Raw genomic sequence first — 17,467 nt, forward strand, 5'->3', positions numbered from 1 at the left:
GAGGAAGTGGAAGGACAGTTGAGGAGGAGCTCTGCAAACATACATACAGTATGACATCATATTACAAATCACTGGAACACTGCAATGAGTATGTCAGTTTACAAACACCACAACACCTGCACATCAACAACAAACCATTGAAACAAACAAACAATGCAAGAATTGTGAAGAACGAGTTGAGAACAAAAACATGCACAGGCAGTTGTGAGAGCCCAGAGGCAAAGAACATTCCAGAACACATGCATACACACGTCAGTCACACACGTCAGTCACACACGTCAATCACACACGTCAGTCACACACGTCACACAGAGAACATGCTAATGATGGGTCAGGGTCAAAAACGAGGGGAATGACTTCACATTTATGGCTCTATTAAAGGAATGTACTGGGATGGCTATATGCTTGAGTGGCAGGTATTAAAGGGGTAGGTGCACAATTCAGTTAGTCCATTCAGACTTACTTCCATGGTACTGTCGAGGGAGCCAACACTGTTACTGCGACCACGTTTCCCTGCACCCAGCCAGGAAGAGGCAGGTTGCGGAAGAGGGGAAATACAGTAACAGAATGTTTCCGAGTGAGCTTGCAGAGATGCAGCACATACTGTGTATTCATGTGCCAGAGGAAATAGAACACGGTGCAACCAGGAGGCAAAGCAAGGAGAAATCTAAAGCAGTCCCATGGGTAGTGTACTCTCTCAGTGTCTAGACTATAGTGTCTGAAGAATTTCAGTTCATTCTTAGAAAGAACCCAGTCAGCCAGAAAAAATAGCATATCTCTATCAACCAGCAGGATTAGTGAAAGTATTTTATCAGAAAAAGACACACTTTTCAAGAGGGAGTGGTTTGTGTATGTGTGTGTGTGTCTCACCTCCATCTGATAGGTCTCGGAGAGATGAGCTGAGTGCGGAGCGTTTCAGTCCCTCTCCCGCAGAGTAGTTGTCATCTAGACTGGGCCTTCCCAGGGTGCCGTTCACCACCTCACCCTTCACCCCCACTCCGCCTCCGACCAAGCCGGTCAGCAGGCCAGTCCTCATCACCCCTTTCTGCTTCTCCAACTCAGCTACGGATTGAAGGAGAGCGAGGGAGAGATCGAGAGAAAGAGAGAGAGATTGACAATATAAGTAGTTAAAAGCAATACTCCCACATCACTGCCTGTCTTCCTGTAATTCACTTACAGGTGGATAGGGTAAGATACAGGAAAGCAATAGCCACTCTGTTACTCCATCGAGCCACACACAGCTGTAGTTCCCCATAATGACTAACAGGGGGAGGTGTACTCACACTCTACTCTGTACTTCTCCATCTCCTGCACCTCAGCTATACTCTCTCTCAGGTCACTGACAAAGCGGGTGCGGTCCTGCTGACTGGGAGCCATGAACACGATAAGGACCTTACTGTCCCCACCCAACACTGCTGAGGTCAGGCGGATACCGTGGAGGTAGTCTGGGTGACAGACAGAGAGGAACATGAAAACACAACATTTATTGTATGGCTGTTAACTTTATGACCTATGATGGCAGGCATAGACATATAGATACACACACACAGAGTGAAGGGAGTGAAAGGGAATCCTAGTGTACAGAGGGGACAGTTAATGTAGTATCTAGATGGATGGTTGAGTTGTGTAAGGCATATGAGGAGCAGGCTGAGATGGGAACAAGGTCTCACAGGAGTTCTGGAACATGTGGACTTGCATCTCCACTAGAGGAAAGGACTGTCTGAAACTGTACGTCACAGAAGTCTTCTTCTTCTGGAAAATCTTAGTCACCTGAGGAAGCAAATGGAGAAGATATGGTTGTTTAGGTAGGGGAAAAGAGGAAATCACTCTTACATATTTCTATATTGTTTAGGATAGCCTGGTGGTCTCCAACTCTACATAGCCATAGTAGGACGCTCTCATAGGAATTCCCATTGTTATGAGGACGTGTTACAGGAAGCCTTACCACCAGCAGGTCATTGAACAGGAAGACCTCCCGTTGGTGAACTCCTGTCCTTTGGGGTCGGTTGGGGTCAGGCACCTCATAGAGCTGACAGCAGCATACAAGCCTGCGGTGTGGCAGAGACATCACCTACACAAAACACAAAAAGAAAACGAGTTTAGTATTAAATCTCCTTATGGCTGAGCAGTAACACAAAGAATGTACTGGTATTACAGCTTGTCAAAGATGTAACATGTAACAACAACAGCTAGTACTATACAGCTCCTCGCAGGCTAAACAGGGAAATGACACGGGGCTACAGTTACATTTCAAGCCCAGACAACTCACAGGCTTTTTGCCTACTATGACTCTCTCCACTGCCTGCACTTGAGACACGTGGTCGTCGTTGGTCCTTAGCTCCCACTTCTGGATGCGCTGGTAGATCCCAACCAACAGATCCCTGGGAATGTCCTGGCCATTGTCCACTCCTAGAAGACATGCAGAGAAAGAGACAGGCTGTTACGTGTTCATGTATAAATGCCTATTTCAGTCTATTTCCTGCTGTATTATGGTGCTCATTTGATTAAAAGGCCCAAGACTTGCATTATCTGGGAGGTATGAGTCATGACCCAGAACTCATACAAGCCAAAAGGATTAGACAAACGCAGTGGCAATAGTCATAACTTATCACAGTACCCTGCTAATTTATAGTCTGGGTGACAGCCTGAGAATTGTATTTCTCCCAACACCAGGGGGAGCCATATGCTAAGTTTAATGTTACATGATTATTTTGTTTGTGCGCATGTGTATGGTTGTGTTTGTTCCAACCGCACCTCTGAGGTTCTTGATGAAGTCCTCTATCTTCATCTTCCTCTCTGCCTTAACGTTAGGGCTGTACATATCCGTGTTGAGGAGGATGATGGCGAAGGCCAGGATGAAGATGGTGTCTGGGTTCTGGAACTGGCGGACCAGCGTTGGGTTACACACACAGTACCGCTGACTGGGAGAAAGAAGAATATGTTGTAAAATCTTAAGAGAGATTTCCAAAAGCAACACACATTCTCTATCACTCTAACAACGTAGTAGAACCATGAGTTTGGCAAAGCACGACTATTGTACACGTAAACAGGAATACATTGTAAACACACCTGAAAGCCTCTATGAGCCTCTCTACTTTCTGGGCTTCTCCTTGAACTCTGATCTGGGCCTGGAACTTCCTCAGAGCATCGTCCAGGTCCATCCCAGAGAAATCCATCTCGTCCACCACACAACTACAACACACACCACAAAGGAGACACAGTCAACACTTTAACAGTAGCCTCCCCAAGGACTTTTTAAACCCCCCCCCCCCCCCACGTCTCGGACGACAACATTTGGACATTTCTGTTTTATATATTTTTTTTCACAGCTTTTTAACATTTTACATAAATTTACATTTATGTAATTTATTTTTATTTTTTTATATATACATTGAATTTGGATAGATAGTACATACCATGTGTACCCTATATATAGTGTTATCAGTCATAACTATTCCAGATCCCCTCAGCTTCTCTCAGCCCATCCCACCTATCTCCTTAGGCCACCTCTTTAGATTTTCATGCTTTCATCTTTTTCAACTGTGTTATGATATTTTACATATGTTTGAAGCTTTCTAATCGCATCGTATCCACAGATTGTTATTTAATGATTCATATTTTTGTTAATAGTATTATTATATTGTTGATTGATTGACTATGGCTTTCCAAATCTCCCAGCAGTGCTATTTGTAGATTTTTTCAGCCATTCCTGAACTTGTGACCAGAAACAAGCTACCTGGGGGCAATATCAGAATATATTATCTAAAATCTGCAAAGCTGAGATGGTTTTAAGCCCCATATATACAGTGCATTCGGAAAGTAGTCAGACCCCTCGACTTTCTCCACATTTTATTACGTTACAGCCTTATTCTAAAATGGATCAAATATTTTTTTTCCCTCATCAATCTACACACAATACCCCATAATGTCAAAGCAAAAACAGTTTTTTGTTGTTGCCATTTTTACAAATGTATTAAAAATTTAAAACAGAAATACTCTAGGGAAGGGTACCAAAAAATGTATGCAGCATTGAAGGTCCCCAAGAACACAGTGGCCTCCATCACTCTTAAATGGAAGAAGTTTGGAACCACCAAGACTCTTCCTAGAGCTGGCCGCCCGGCCAAACTAAGTAATCGGGGGAGAAGGGCCTTGGTCAGGGAGGTGACCAAGAACCCCATGGTCAATCTGGCAGAGCTCCAGAGATCCTCTGTGGAGATGGGAGAACCTTCCAGAAGGACAACCATCTCTGCAGCACTCCACCAATCAGGCCTTTATAGTAGAATGGCCAGACCGAAGCAACTCCTCAGTAAAAGGCACATGACAGCCCACTTGGAGTTTGCCAAAAGGCAAACTAACCCTAACCCTAACCCTAACCCACGAGAAACAAGATTCTCTGGTCTGATATAACTAAGATTGAACACTTTGACCTGAATGCAAAACGCCATGTCTGGAGGAAACCTACGCTGAAGCATGGTGATGGCAGCATCATGCTGTGGGAATGTTTTTCAGCGGCAGGGACTGGGAGACTAGTCAGGATTGAGGGAAAGATGAATTGAGCAAAATATAGAGAGATCCTTGATGAAAACCTGCTCCAGAGGGCTAAGGACCTCAGACTGGGGTGAAGGTTCACCTTCCAACAGGGCAACGACCCTAAGCACACAACTAAGACAACGCAGGAGTGGCTTCGGGACAAGTCTCTGAATGTCCTTCAGTGGCCCAGCCAGAGCACGGACTTGAACCCGATTGAATAACTCTGCAGAGACCTGAAAATAGCTGTACAGCCTGACAGAGCTTGAGAGGCTCTGCATAGAAGAATGGGGGAAACTCCCCAAATACAGGTGAGCCAAGCTTGTAGTCTCATACCCAATAAGATTTGAGGCTGTAATCGCTGCCAAAGGTACTTAAACAAAGTACTGAGTAAAGGGTCTGAGTAGTTATGTAAATGTAATATTTAAGTTTTTTATTTTTAATACATTTGCAAAAATGTCTACAAACCTGTTTTTCCTTTGTCATTATGGGGTATTGTGTGTAGATTGATGAGGGAAAAAATATATATTTTAGAATAAGGCTGTAACATAACAAAATGTGGAAAAAGTTAAGGGGTCTGAATACTTTCAGAATGCACTGTATCAGTAAGAACCTTAACTACCAGTAATACCCTAAAATGAGGAAATATCACAGGATAAAAATAAAATAAAAGGATAGAATAGATTTATAGAAATGTATCCCCTCTAAATGAAGGATTTAGTAATCCCCTGTTATCCCATTACTGTATATTCCCATTCTGAATTATACCCCTCTATCTCTCTCCCTCCCTCATCCCCAGACTTACTCCAGTACGTCCTTGTTGAACTGTTTCTGCCGGTTACCAAGGAATTCTCCAATCATCTGTCTGCTCAGGCCCTTCCTCTCCAGGATGAAGCGAGCGATCCCAACCGGAGTGTCGGACACAAAGCCTCTCTCGATCAGGTACTGGATCCCTTTCTCTGGCTTCCTGAGAACCAGAGAGACCAATCAGAAAAGGACAACAAAGAGAACGACTCCCCTGACGCTATATCCTACCTATTTTGAAGGTTTTACTTTCAATGATTGGGATACGTGGCTGTTTGTTTTATGTAGTTTATGTAGTAAAATATGAATGGATTGCAAATGTCTTACTTGTTGAATAGGTTGAGTCCGATGCGGTACTGGCGTCTTTGCACCACGTCGTTGTTGAATGGCGGTGAGTCCCAGCTGTGTCTACTCTCTCTCTGGTAGGTCTGCTTGCCCAGAGGGGGTAGGGGCTCCCTCAAGCTGTCCTGAGACGAGGAGCCAGAGCTGCAGTTCACCGTCTCGTTGGAGTTGGTGGTGGAATTGAGAGAGTCGTTGTCCCCGTCAGACAGACAGGGCTGCTCTAGGCCACCAGGGGGCAGCGCAGCAGAGGAGGAGGAGGACAGGGGGGTGGTGGGGGGCTGCTGGGGGGAGGACGATGACGAGGGGGTGTCTGGGTACTGGTGGTGGTGAGGGTGGTGGTGATGGTGGTGTGCCACGTGATGGGGGATGTGAGTGGGCAGGGGGGGGCCCCGGCCAGGGGCCCGGGTCTGGCCCTGCGCTGCTGTTGTGGAGACAGGGCGGGGAGTGTTAGGAGAGTGTTTCAGGGTTCCCTGAGGAGAGCCTGCTCCTCCTGCTGGCTCCTGCTCATAGATCTGTCTGCTGAGGGAGCCACGGTCTGAACGGTCGCTAGTGTCCACGGAGCTGTCGCTGGGAGGCTCGATGGTGAGCAGGGGCAGGTGGGCGCCCCTTAGACGGTAGTCTCGACACTCCGTGCAGGGGGTGCTGCGACGACTGTTACTACTACCCCCTCCCTCAGTATCCCTGCTGTCCTCACGGCCCCCCACGCCTCCCCTGGGGCCCCAGTACTCTGTGTCTGTGCTGCTGGGGGCCCGGTCCAGAGACAGGGGCGAGGAGGGCATGCAGTCATCCATGTATAGAGTGACATCACTGTAGGAGGTGGCTGTGCTGTCTCCGTGCATGCTGAGGCCTCCTCCACCTCCTCGGGATCTCTCACCCAGGCCTCTGCGGGATGAGGGGTTACTGCTGCTGCTCCACACACACTCCCCAAAGTCATCACTGATGCCTCCGCCCTCCCTGCTACCCTCTTGGGAGTCATCCCGCCCTCCACGGCAGGTCAGGGCGTCATCTATGGAGTCAGCCAGGGACTTTACCTGTACATGGTGAGAGGAAGCTCAGTACAGTTTTTAGGTACAGATACTCAACCGGCAGTGTGACAAAACAAAGACTCAAACAGGAATAGAATTGAATAGAATCTCCAACTGAGGAGATTTAACCAGCCACCCGATTCAACATATTACTGCTGTAGTTAAAGAACCAGCTGTCTGACTGACCTGTTTGGAGAAGGAGTCTTCTAGGTGTGTGTAGTCTCCTGTCCGCTCTGTGTCAGGTGAATGAGGAGGGCCGATACCCACACTGTGTGTGAAGTTTGTCTGTGTTCCGGCCCCCTGCTGCTGCGCCTGGCGGTCGTCAAATGAGTACTGCAGCCGCATGTTGGACAGGATGATGCGTCGTGTCATGCGGCTCTCGGACGCGGAGTTGCGGAGGCGCTCAAAGTTCTTGTTCATACGGTACTGGCGGAAGGCCGTCTGGATGGTCCGGGCTGCTCTGCGGCTCACGAAGGAGCCACCGTACTTTCTCTCCAACATCTCCACCTGACAGAGACAGAACAGGGGACAGAGCGGTTATAGACAGGGCTACCACAACACTCACTGCCAGTAAAGTAATGCATGTTGTCATGCTTGTTCTTTCTCTTTCACAGTTCAAACCATAGTTTATGTACTCTAACCACACTTCAGGGCAGGCCTACATGTACCTTCTTGTCCTGTAGGTCTGTGGAGAGCTCATAGCTGTCAGAGAGACTGGCCTTGCACCTCTTGTTCTCCTCCTCCTCTTGCTTGCGGAGGGCCAGACTGGCAGGCTGATGACGTGTTCGCAGTGCCCAGGCAAGGCTGGCCGAGCTGGGAGGGGCCACACACGGAAGTCCCCGGGGGCCTGGAGGACCAGGACACCTGCTGTTGTCACTGTAGCGCTCGGTGCCACGCAGGTACGCTGTGGTCTGGCTGTAAGGGCCGTCTATGTGGGGCCCTGGCGGCTCCACACATCGGGTATCTGCTTCCACACTGGGTACAGAAGGATGAATGAAAGGGGAAAGGGCTTGATGAAAAGGGGACATACTTTACTGCAGTAATCCCCAGCCCCAAACCATCTCCAGTCCCAAACACAGTTGTATTGTCACTAACAGTTAAGTCACATACATGCAGAAATTAGACCGGCGTAGCAGGAAACTTCTCCTGCTGGATCTCATGATGGAAGAGGAACGAACTTACACACACACAAAAACAATATTCCTTCCACTGGAGCTGACAGAATCATGTGAAGGTTCCTGCCTTGTGAACCAAAGTCCTGCAGGTGACAGGGTCTCTGCCCTTTCTCTCTCTCTCTCTACTCTCTCTCTCTTTTTGTCCTCTCTCTCTGTCTCTTTCTTTCCTTCTTTCCAGGCCGGACAAACTCCCTGTGATATTAATGTACTACTGCATTTCAGCACCCTTGTTCAGACATCTCTCTCTCTCTCTCTCTCTCTCTCTCTCTCTCTCTTTCTCTCCATTTCTTTGTCTTTTTAGCAGCGAGTCTCTCTCTCTTTCTGTCTCACATTCTCTCTCTGACATACAGGAAAATAACAAGTATTTTCACATTAGGGCAGTCATTAGCCATAAACACACTCCACTGCCACATGCCACTAACTCCATACCTGACCGGAAAGACCCAGTCTTTACCATAAGGTCACACGCATGGACGCACAGGACTGTACTTTTGACAAATACAGTAGATTATGAAACAAACACGTATACATATAAAAATATAAAGGTCTCCCACTAGGCCTGTACAGTACTACAACATATACCTGTCTGATGTAACCTACATAATGACCTACTGCACAAAATAACTAGAGATAGGCAACACATAGGCATGTAGAAACAGAAACAGCCTCATATACAGTAAAGCCCAACAGTCTTCTCAGGCCTGATCTTCCAGGTAATCCAACACTATCCTGCTCTCTATCCCATGTAGCAACCGTCAGCCAGTCCAGTCAGCCAGTCAGTCAGTCAGTCAGGCAGTCAGTGAGTAACCATTTCACCACAGTCATATGCTCCTGCCTTGACTTCCTTCCCTTGCCACACCCCCTCTGTCCAGGCGCTGCCCTCTGGTTCTTTCTCCCTCCCTGAAGAAAACATAATGACAGAGCAGAGGCACAGGGAAACTAAAACTGGCAGTGTGCAAATGTATGTGGTAAAAGCTATATTCAGACTATGAGGCAGACAAACGTCATTGTAAAATACCTAAGTGGTTACAACACATTCTGTAGGACTAGGGTACAACAATTTGGAAAGACATGTTCTTTCTCTTTTTGGTCCTCCCTTTTTCTTGTTTATCTCATTCTCTTCCCCTGAGAAGCAGTGATTTCCTGTGTTGGTGTGGAGCTGACAGAAAATATTTGACAGGAAGGAACACTTTGGAGGACTATGGAAACAGAACACCAATGATCCTTACACAGCCACAGTAGACACATTAGTTTGAGGTTGAGAATACTATGTTATTTGTGCAATAGCAACAGAGTGTTGATGTTACAACACCTTAGTAATCAGAACATCAGAGGAGGGGAAGCTGTGTACCCACGTCAATGTGGTTTTTAACAGCATTTCCTGTACCAAGAAATACACGTTTTCTCTGATAAAGAGGGTGAAACAAGGCCACAATACTGTGAAAGGCCGTTTGAAACCATGGGACCCTAGCATGTTATGTAATAACAACAGGAGTCACTCTGGAGCCAGATGTACAGCGATACATCTCTGACCACTGCTGGAAAGTCCACCTCACTGCAGCTCAGTTCAGATAAAGATTTCAGTTGGGATGTTGATTTTGTTACTTGAGAAATGGTAGTGGCCAATAAGTGTTCATCAGTTACATTTGTACTATACTTCACATTGATGTACATTGTGTTTGGACTATTAGAGGTACTGTATTGATGTACATCAAATCAAATTGTATTTGTCACATGCGCCGAATAAAACAGGTGTAGACCTTACACTGAAATGCTTACTTACAAGCCCTTAACCAACAATGCTTTAAGAAGATAAGAAAAATAAGTCCTCTACTGGCAGCTTCATTAAATAGTACCCACAAAACACTAGTCTCAGCGTCAACAGTGAAGAGGCGACTCCGGGATGCTGGCCTTCTAGGCAGAGTTGCAAAGAAAAAGCCATATCTCAGACTGGCCAATAAAAAGAAAAGATTAAGATGGGAAAAAGAACACAGACACTGGACAGAGGAACTCTGCCTAGATGGCCAGCGTCCCGAAGTCACCTCTTCACTGTTGACATTGAGACTGATGTTTTGCGGGTACTATTTAATGAAGCTGCCAGTTGAGGACTTGTGAGGCGTCTGTTTCTCAAACTAGATACTCTAATGTACTTGTCCTCTTGCTGAGTTGTGCACCGGGCATCCCACTCCTCTTTCTATTCTGGTTAGAGACAGTTTGCACTGTCTGTGAAGGGAGTAGTACACAGCGTTGTACAAGATCTTCAGTTTCTTGGCAAATTCTAGCATGGAATAGCCTTCATTTCTCAGAACAATAATAGACTGATGAGTTTCAGAAGAAAGTATTTTGTTTCTGGCCATTTTGAGCCTGTAATCGAACCCACAAATGCTGATGCTACAGATACTCAACTAGTCTAAAGGAGACCAGTTTTACTGCTTCTTTAATCAACACAACATTTTTTAGCTGTGCTAACATAATTGCAAAAGGGTTTTCTAATGATCAATTAGCATTTTATTGGTACACAGGAGTGTTGGTTGCTGATAATGGTTCTCTGTACGAAAATGTAGATATTCCAGAGAACAGAGAACAGTCTATGACTAGGGTGTCTGGAGTCTCTGACAATTTTTAGGGCCTTCCTCTGACACCGCATGATATAGAGGTCCTGGATGGCAGGAAGCCTGGCCCCAGTGATGTACTGGGCCATACGCACCCCCCTCTGTAGTTCCTTGCGGTCATAGGACGAGCAGTTGCCATACCAGGCAGTGATGCAACCAGTAAGGATGCTCTCGATGGTGCAGCTGTAGAACCTTTTGAGGATCTGAGGACCCATGCCAAATCTTTTCAGTCTCTTGAGTAGGCTTTGTCGTGCCCTCTTCATGACTGTCTTAGTGTGTTGGGACCATGATAGTTTGTTGGTGGTGTGGACACCAAGAAACTGGAATCTCTCAACCTGCTCCACTACAGCCCCATCGATGGGAATGGTGGCGTGTTCAGTCCTTCTTTTCCTGTAGTCTACAATCATCTCCTTTGTCTTGATCACGTTGAGGGAGAGGTTGTTGTCCTGGCATCACACTGCCAGGTCTCTGACCTCCTCCTCCTCCCTATCTCATCGTTGTCGGTGATCAGATCTACCACTGTGGTGTTGGAGTCGTGCCTGGCCATGCAGTAATGAGTGAACAGAGAGTACAGGAGGGGACTGAGCACACACCCCTAAGGGGCCCCCGTGTTGAGGATCAGCGTGGCGGATGTGTTGTTCCCTACCCTTACCACCTGGGGGCGGCCTGTCAGGAAGTCCAGGATCCAGGTGCAGAGGGAGGTGTTTAGTCTCAGAGTCCTTAGCTTAGTGATGAGCTTTGAGGGCACTATGTTGTTGAACGCTGAGCTGTAGTCAATGAATAACATTCTCACATAGGTGTTCCTTTTGTCCAGGTGGGAAAGGGCAGTGTGGAGTGCAATAGAGATTGCATCATCTGTGGATCTGTTGGGGCAGTATGCAAATTGGAGTGGTTCTAGGGTTTCTGGATTAATGGTGTTGATGTGAGCCATGACCAGCCTTTCAAGCACTCCATGGCTATAGATGTGAGTGCTATGCGTCGATAGTAATTTAGACAGGTTACCTTATTGTTTTTGGACACAGGGACTATAGTGGTCAGCTCAAAACATGTTGGTATTACAGACTCAGTCAGGGACAGGTTGGAAATGTCAGTGAAGACACTTGCCAGTTGGTCAGCGCATGCTTGGATTACACATCCTGGTAATCCATCTGGCCCTGCGGCCTTCTAAATGTTGACCTGTTTAAAGGTCTTACTCACATCAGCTAAGGAGACCGTGATCACACAGTCATCCTGGAACAGCTAGTGTTCTCATGAATGTTTCATTGTTACTTGCCTCAAAGCGAGCATAGAAGTAATTTAGCTCGTCTGGTAGGTTCTTATCACTGGGCAGCTCGTGTCTGTGCTTCCCTTTGTAGTCTGTAATCGTTTGCAAGCCCTGACACACCCATCGAGCGTCGGAGCCGGTGTAGTACGATTCAATCTTAGTCCTGTATTGACGCTTTGCCTTTTTGATGGTTCGGGCATAGAGGGATTTCTTATAAGCTTCCGGGTTACAGTCCCGCTCCTTGAACACAGCAGCTCTACCCTTTAGCTCAGTGCGGATGTTGCCTGTAATCCATGGCTTCTGGTTGGGGTATGTACGAAAGGTTACTGTGGGGACGACGTCATCGATGCACTTATTGATGAAGCCAGTGACTGATGTGGTGTACTCCTCAATGCCATCGGAAGAATCCCGGAACATGTTCCAGCCTGTGCTAGCAAAACAGTCCTGTAGCTTAGCATCTGCTTCATCTAACCACTTTCTTATTGACCGAGTCACTGGTGCTTCCTGCTTTAGTTTTTGCTTGTAAGCAGGAATCAGGAGGATAGAATTATGGTCGGATTTGCCAAATGGAGGGCGAGGGAGAGCTTTGTACCTCTCTCTGTGTGTGGAGTAAAGGTGGTCTAGATTTTATTTTCCGCTGGTTGCACATTCAGCATACTGATAGTAATTCGGTAAAACTGATTTGAGTTTCCCTGCATTAAAGTCCCTGGCCAGTAGGAGCGCCACCTCTGGATCAGCGTTTTCCTGTTTGCTTATGGCCGGATAGAGCTCATTAAGTGTGGTCTTAGTGCCAGCATCGGTCTGCGGTGGTATATAGACAGCTACGAAAAATATAGATATAAACTCTCTTGGTAAATAGTGTGGTCTACAGTTTATCATGAGATACTCTACCTTAGTTGAGAAAAACCTTGAGACTTCCTTAGATTTCGTGCACCAGCTGTTGTTTCCAAATATCCATAGGCCGTCATCCCTTGTCTTACTAGAGGCCGCTGTTCTATCCTGCCGAAAAAGCTTAAAACCCGCTAGCTGTATGTTATTCATGTCTTTGTTCATCCACGACTCGGTGAAACATAAGATATTACAGTTTTTAATGTCCCATTGGTAGGATATACGTGCTCGTAGTTCGTATATTTTATTATCTATTGACTGTACGTTGGCTACTCGTCCATGATCTCTCCGTTTTTCCCTCCTGCAAATGACGGGGATGGCGGCCTCATTGTGTTTGAACTATAAGAGGTACTGTATTGATGTACCTTGTGTTTAAACTATAAGAGGTAATGGATGGGTCCACAGTGTCTCCTGATCCCTCCTGTCTCAGCCTCCAGTATTTATGCTGCAGTAGTTTATGTGTCGGGGGGCTAGGGTCAGTTTGTTATATCTGGAGTACTTCTCCTGTCCTATTCGGTGTCCTGTGTGAATCTAAGTGTGCGTTCTCTAATTCTCTCCTTCTCTCTCTCGGAGGACCTGAGCCCTAGGACCATGCCCCAGGATTACCTGACATGATGACTCCTTGCTGTCCCCAGTCCACCTGGCCGTGCTGCTGCTCCAGTTTCAACTGTTCTGCCTTCTTATTATTCGAACATGCTGATCATTTATGAACATTTGAACATCTTGGCCATGTTCTGTTATAATCTCCACCCGGCACAGCCAGAAGAGGACTGGCCACCCCACATATGCTCTCTCTAATTCTCTATTTTTTTCTCTCTCTCAGAGGACCTGAGCCCTAGGACCATGCCCCAGGACTACCTGACATGATGACTCCTTGCTGTCCCCAGTCCATCTGACCGTGCTGCTGCTCCAGTTTCAACTGTTCTGCCTTATTATTATACGACCATGCTGGTCATTTATGAACATTTGAACATCTTGGCCATGTTCTGTTATAATCTCCACCCAGCACAGCCAGAAGAGGACTGGCCACCCCACATAGCCTGGTTCCTCTCTAGGTTTCTTCCTAGGTTTTGGCCTTTCTAGGGAGTTTTTCCTAGCCACCGTGCTTCTACACCTGCATTGCTTGCTGTTTGGGGTTTTAGGCTGGGTTTCTGTACAGCACTTTGAGATATCAGCTGATGTACGAAGGGCTATATAAATACATTTGATTTGATTTGATGTATCTAAAGTTATGTTAGAACAGCAAGATGTTCTGTATTAATGTACCTTGTGTATAAAGACAACTTCCTTTTAGTCTATTTATGTTTAATCAGACTTCTCTAAGAATGTAATATTATTTAGCAGCTCTACAGATCTCAAGCTTCGTTGAAATCCACCCTCTCAACATCTCCACTCTACTTAAAAATCAGATTTTTCTGGATGTATCATCATCTCTCACTCCAGCTTCTCTAATCCCTCTTTCTTTCTCTGCCCCCGCATCCTCACAAATGGAGAAACAGAGAAGGAGGGGGTTGCATAGTGACGGTTGCCGTGAGACCTATGTGGGTGGGGAGGCAGCTGATGGGATGAGGAGCATAGTTGCCATGACGATGGATTGACCGTTAACATCGTTTAGGTGGGTGTAGATGCATTGTGGGCTTTGAGTGACGGACAGTCATCATAACCATAATCCTACAAGTGTGTGTTTCAACAGATCTTCTCAGTGTTTATACATACAGCACATAAATGTATAACACTGGGCAGACTACTGTAGTTAGAGACTAAACTCACACACCCAGTCTCTATTGCAGGTCTGTGTTCCCTTTTACTGTATAAATAGTCTGCGACTTACCACAGTGCACCACGAAAACCAGTGCCCCTTTTATGGAGTGGAAAACATGGACAGTTTGGACACAGAAGTTGGTGACAAAGCCACACAGTTATACACCAAGATAGGGACACCACGCTGGCTGCCACATCACACAGGAGGGCACAGATGGCCTTTTCATGTCTGTCTCCCAGCCATATCTAAACATAGGTTACATAATATCACACATGAAAAAACAACCTAAGCTTTCTAGGCTACTGATGATAACTGTCTGAACATCCTCTTTCATTGTATTCCTCTCCTCATCGCAGCTCATACTCAAACCCAGGGCAGTTGCCATACCCTATTTAAAGACCAAAAATGTAAAAGTAGGCTACAAAAAACTCGACAAATCATTCCAATCCCAATTAAAATGCAAAGGCTGTTTAGCCTATTGCTTGGCTGGCTTTGGGAGAGTAACTGCCAGGCTGCACGCCTTTCTTTCATTTTAAGAAAGCAGAGAGCAGAGAAAGTGCCAGACAGTTTGCTGCCTGAACGGTCAGCCGTTTAGGCAGTGCACCGATTGCTTTGAATTTGATGTTAGCCTTCGAACTCGGCCTTGTAAACATGCCAACTGTTTTATGCATAGGATACTTTCACATTGATGTCGGCAAAGGCAGTGCATCCAATAGGCTTGTGTAAGATTATCTTCCCCTAAAGTAAGTTGAATTAAATTGGTCAAAATTAGCTTTAGAATTACTTGTGCCTCTATATAAATAAATAAAATAATTCAAAATACACCGCCAGAAAGCATGATATGGCCACAGAGTGTCATTAGGTTATTAAACAAATTAGCTGTGGATTGTTTTAAGCATGCAATTTGGGTAGTGTGCAGGACAAATAGCCTACCAAATAACTGATTGTTGAATTTCAGCGGTCAGTGAAAAGCAGTTAAATAGGCCTAGGCCCAGGGGTGCAACTTTCACTTGGGACAGGGCGGGTCAAGTCCCCCCTACATTCTGAAATTGCATGAAATGTGTTTATAAAATGCCACATTTTTCCCATGCAAAGATAGGAGAAGAAATATCTCTAATTTGGCCTACTCTATGTCATGACACACTCAGGCATACATTGTTCAGAACTGTCTGTTTTGCTAACAGTGACTGAGTTTTATTATTAGCCTAAATTATGACTATGCAATCTACTTATCACATTAAGAATAGCAGCCTATCGTACATTACTATGCAAATGGTGAAGAAAAAATTGCTTCCACAAACTTGAAACTCACACGCTGCCTATGGATGAGAGCATTTGAAGTCAGCCTTGCTCTGTCTTGATAACTCCATGGGTGCTACAGCATTTTCATGTTTTTCCCATGGTATAACTGTGTCTGTGTTTACATAATACACTTAGAAAACAACGGATGTGTGAGTTAAACGCAGTGGTGGGCCGTCAGGGCCAGCAAGGCCTTCTCTGCTGGCCTAAACATCATCAGAATATAATTTTTTTTAAATATATTTTCCCACAAATATGTATTAAATTCTTCCCCAGAGTAAGAGTTATACTCTTCATTTCATAGCTTTCCTCTTGGTTGCACTGCTTCCAGCCCCAGGTTGAGATTTGGAGGGCTGGTCTTTATGTTAGATCTTTTATCCAATCATATTCAGCCATCATGTGTTGCCAGGGGTCTAAAATCTGCCCTCAGGCCTTCAGAATCAACAGTGTTGGCACTTGTAGCTTAAAGTGAATGGAAATTAAAATTTAGTGTCAACCAATCAGCTTTAGAGTTGGCTATTGTACGCCTGCTGGCTGGCTCCACTGTTACACAGGAGCCAGCTAGCAGGCGTAGTGCGTGCACGTCTTTTGATTGGATTACCAATATTGAGAGGCAGGTCCTATATGGGCAGGTCTATGCAGAATCTCAGAACTAGGAAACTGAATTTGATAAACAAATTAATTTGTGTACTACTAAGCTGTTTTTTCAACCCACAATGGCGGAAGGAGAAGATATCGATTTGGTCGAGGATATAATTATAACGCCATTCTCAAGACAAACTTTTCAAGAAAAGTTAGACATTGTCAGGAGAGGTCGACGCCGACGCTACAAAGCCTGTCACAGGCTGGAAAGGGGTTCGTTCGCCACTTTCAAAGTTCCAACTACGAGCGCTATCAATGGCTCATAGGCTCCGAGAAGCACTGCAAACTGTACTGCTGGGAATGCCTATTATTTGCAAGTGATCGATTTGGTGTTTGGAGCCACACTGGCTTTGCGAACTTGAGTTGTCTAACCAAGGCAGCAACGAGACACCAAAGTACGGCTGGGCACTTACAAGTAATGGTGCTTTTGAAAACTTTTGTGGACACCCGAGTGGATCTACAGCTCAACGAACAAGCGCGCAGGGCAACAAAGCTGCACAATGAAAAGGTATTGTACTCTTCCCCTGCAATTCTCTGAATAAAAATGTCAATTTCAAGGTGACGCAACACCTGGTTATACTGCGTTTCTGTCTAAATGTATAGTGTCTAGAGCCATGGCACCATAATGATGGTAATAAGAGGTGGATTAATTCGGGTGGGACTGTGTAGGACTTCACTGAAGGCCCAGGCCCCAGGCCCACGGCACGCCACTGGTAAAACGTTTGTTGTATAAATCACGAGGGTGGCCATAGCACAGATGACATCAGAGCCTCATGTCGGATGGATGAACCTTGTGTAGTCCTGTTACAGTGCTGCTACTGACTGAGGCCGCCTGTGGTGCTACAGGTAGGTTACACTCAGAAGGTCCCAACATAACTCTCTTCACCTCAGATTCATTTCGGATTAGAAACCAATGGGAGGCTTTCTGGGGGAACAGATGTGTGACACCGCAGGTGCTTTTGACAATATGTGATGAGAAGCAGAGAGGAGAGGAGGAGAGAAGTGAGTGGGGAAGAGATGTATTGTCTGCAGTGTGAAACACAGTGTCACCTCCTCGCTAGTTGGCCCCTGCTGCCTGTTCCATTGTGTCCCACCTTATTCATTATTGATGGGCAGCCTGCCTGCGT

At 46.0% G+C, this 17,467-nt stretch overlaps 1 protein-coding gene across 6 annotated transcripts in view; it reads right to left on the reverse strand.

The window, feature by feature from the left end:
* The window catches only part of LOC109908163 (IQ motif and SEC7 domain-containing protein 2), a 70,588-nt gene that overhangs the window by 4,895 nt on the left and 48,226 nt on the right, over positions 1-17,467 (reverse strand). For 3 of the 6 annotated variants that reach the window (XM_020506695.2, XM_020506696.2, XM_020506698.2), the window contains 12 exons: positions 7,367-7,673; positions 6,885-7,205; positions 5,659-6,704; positions 5,333-5,494; positions 3,070-3,192; positions 2,755-2,921; positions 2,270-2,409; positions 1,946-2,071; positions 1,671-1,770; positions 1,284-1,445; positions 871-1,062; positions 464-513 (listed from right to left, as the gene is read on the reverse strand). In XM_020506695.2, coding sequence (XP_020362284.2) covers positions 464-513; positions 871-1,062; positions 1,284-1,445; positions 1,671-1,770; positions 1,946-2,071; positions 2,270-2,409; positions 2,755-2,921; positions 3,070-3,192; positions 5,333-5,494; positions 5,659-6,704; positions 6,885-7,205; positions 7,367-7,673 — 2,896 coding nt within the window. Of the gene's footprint in view, positions 1-463; positions 514-870; positions 1,063-1,283; positions 1,446-1,670; positions 1,771-1,945; positions 2,072-2,269; positions 2,410-2,754; positions 2,922-3,069; positions 3,193-5,332; positions 5,495-5,658; positions 6,705-6,884; positions 7,206-7,366; positions 7,674-7,808; positions 8,841-17,467 lie in introns of those variants that run through there. The other 3 variants (XM_031794437.1, XM_031794436.1, XM_020506697.2) reach the window with 2 other exon arrangements.

Source organism: Oncorhynchus kisutch, linkage group LG17 (assembly GCF_002021735.2).
Source record: "Oncorhynchus kisutch isolate 150728-3 linkage group LG17, Okis_V2, whole genome shotgun sequence".
NCBI classification, from domain to species: domain Eukaryota; kingdom Metazoa; phylum Chordata; class Actinopteri; order Salmoniformes; family Salmonidae; genus Oncorhynchus; species Oncorhynchus kisutch.